General features: G+C 55.4%; 1 protein-coding gene across 1 annotated transcript in view; it reads right to left on the reverse strand.

Moving 5' to 3' along the window:
• LOC103276627 (glutamine-dependent NAD(+) synthetase-like) overlaps nucleotides 1-2,216 on the reverse strand; it is a 21,331-nt gene that overhangs the window by 15,939 nt on the left and 3,176 nt on the right. Inside the window, exon 3 of the mRNA XM_008074030.1 lies at nucleotides 809-925. Coding sequence (XP_008072221.1) covers nucleotides 809-925 — 117 coding nt within the window. The remainder of the gene's footprint in view (nucleotides 1-808; nucleotides 926-2,216) is intronic.

A 2,216-nucleotide genomic window follows, 5' to 3' on the forward strand; every position in this document is an offset into this window, starting at 1 on the left:
CTGTTGGGCTCCGGTGATCCTTCCACCTCAGCCTTCCAAGTAGCTGGAATTACAGGTGCGTGCTACCACGCCCGGCTAATTTTTTGATTTTTAGAGATGAGGTCTCACCAAGTTGCTCAGACGGGTCTCGAACCCGCAGGCTCAGGCAATCCACTCACCTCAGCCTCCCAAAGGCGCCGGATTACAGGCTGAGCCACCGAGCCCAGCTAAACGCATCACTTTCACTAGACAAAGGGGAGTCAGAGGAGGGGATTCGGGCACAGTGTGAGGTCCACGGAGGGGATACTGTCCAAGGCCTGTGGCAGGGGACAGGCTGTGCAGAGTCGGCACAGACACACACCACAACAGCACACCGAGTCCTTCTGTGGGGAGCCACACCCACGGACCCGTGCCACAGGGAGGGTTGGCAGGTGGAGGTGGAGGGACTTGGAACCTTCCCGAGAGGCCCTGTGAAGTGAACAAAGCTCTCTGTGTGCAACAGGCGAACAATTGTGCGTCCATCTGTGCCACGCGTGTCCACGTGTGCTCAGACGTTTTGGAAGCCTCACACACAGTGCTTCCAGAGTGCCCTGTGGGGAGACCGGGTGGCAACAAACCACTGCCAATCGAAGGCCTTTGGGCCTCCGCACGTGTGTGCATTCTGCATGCTGAAGACAGGACGGCGCTCGGGTGGGTCCCGTCCTGTCCTTGACCGCAGGAGGGCGCCGGGTAGGCTGTGCCCTTGACTGCGGGATGGCGCCAGGTGGGACGCGCCTTGAACTTGCCTTTGTGCTGAGCGCACCCTTCCACACGCTCAGCTGACACTTACATCCCCACGTCACAGACGATGTCCTGAGTGACCGGAGAGTCCAGCAGGGCCGCCAGGACTTGAAAGGAGTGCAAGAGGGTGTCCGACTCGTAGTAGTGATCCCAGCATCCGTAGCCGCTGCAGAGAGAGAGCGGGTGAGCCCCGACCTGCACATGGGGGGGGCACCGGGGGCACCGGGGAGAGGCGGGGTTTGCGTGTCGATCCGGGAGGGGTGTGACCAGGGGCGGGGCTCAGGTATTGGTATATTGTCAGGTTGGCTCTAACCCTAACCCTGCTGCGTACAACACACTGTATTTTACTGAAAATCAAAAAACACGGGGCCCCAGCGCCTCCCTCTTGGTCCTAAATGACCAGAAATTCTCTCATGTCAAGAAGTGCCTGTTCTCGGGTTTCTTTTTTTTTTTTTTTTTTTTTGAGTTGGAGTCTCACTGTGTCGCCCAGGCTGGAGTGCAGTGGCACGCTCACAGCCACCGCAGCCTCGACCTGCTGGGCTCTGGCGATCCTTCCGCCACAGTCTTCCAAGTAGCTGGAACTACCTGCATGCACCATCACGCTTGGCTAATTTTTTGATGTATTGTAGAGACGAGGTCTTGCCAAGTTGCCCAGGCTGGTCTCGAACCCGTGGGCTCAGGCAATCCTCTCACCTCGGCCTCCCAAAGTGCTGGGATTATAGGCGTGAGTCACCGTGCCTGGCCTTTGGGTCTCTTTTTAACCTTTAATGTGGCCAAAAGCCCACTGGTTCACAAGAAAAGGGCCCAAAGAAAGCTGGGTCCACAGAAGTCTAGTCTTTGCCAAGTGAGATCATTAGTACTTAATCAAAACACCACCCACAAAGCTCCACAAGTGTCTTTCTGTTGCTGCCTGTAGTGGGCTGAAAGGTGGCCCCCAAAAAGGCGTGTCCATGTCCTAACCTCAGAAACCTGCAAATTTTAGGAGACTTTGCTGATGTAACTAAATGAAGCATCTCAAAGTGAGATCTTCCTGGCTTTTGCAGGTGGGTCCTATGCCCAATGGCAAGTGTCCTTATAAGAGAAAGGAGAGGAGAGGCCGGGTGCTGTGATTCACACCTGCAGTCCCAGCACTTTGGGAGGCCAAGGCGGGAGGATCACTTGAGCCCAGGAGTTCAAGACCAGCCTGGGCAACATAGCGAGACTCCATCTATACAAAATAAAATAAAATAATTAGCCCAGTGGTGGCAAGCACCTGTAGTTTCAGCTACTTGGATGGCTTGAGGTGGAAGGTTCACCTGAGCCCAGGAGATTGAGGCTGCGGCAAGATGTGATTGTGCCACTGCACTCCAGCCTGGGCAATAGAGCTAGACCCTTACTGATTGCTTTTTTGTTGTTGTTGTTGTTGTTGAGTTGGAGTCTCACTCTGTTGCCCAGACTGGAGTGCAGTGGCCGCTCCC

The sequence above is a fragment of the Carlito syrichta genome, unplaced genomic scaffold, assembly GCF_000164805.1.
Source record: "Carlito syrichta isolate Samal-C Ts95f unplaced genomic scaffold, Tarsius_syrichta-2.0.1 Scaffold316279, whole genome shotgun sequence".
Lineage (NCBI taxonomy): Eukaryota > Metazoa > Chordata > Mammalia > Primates > Tarsiidae > Carlito > Carlito syrichta.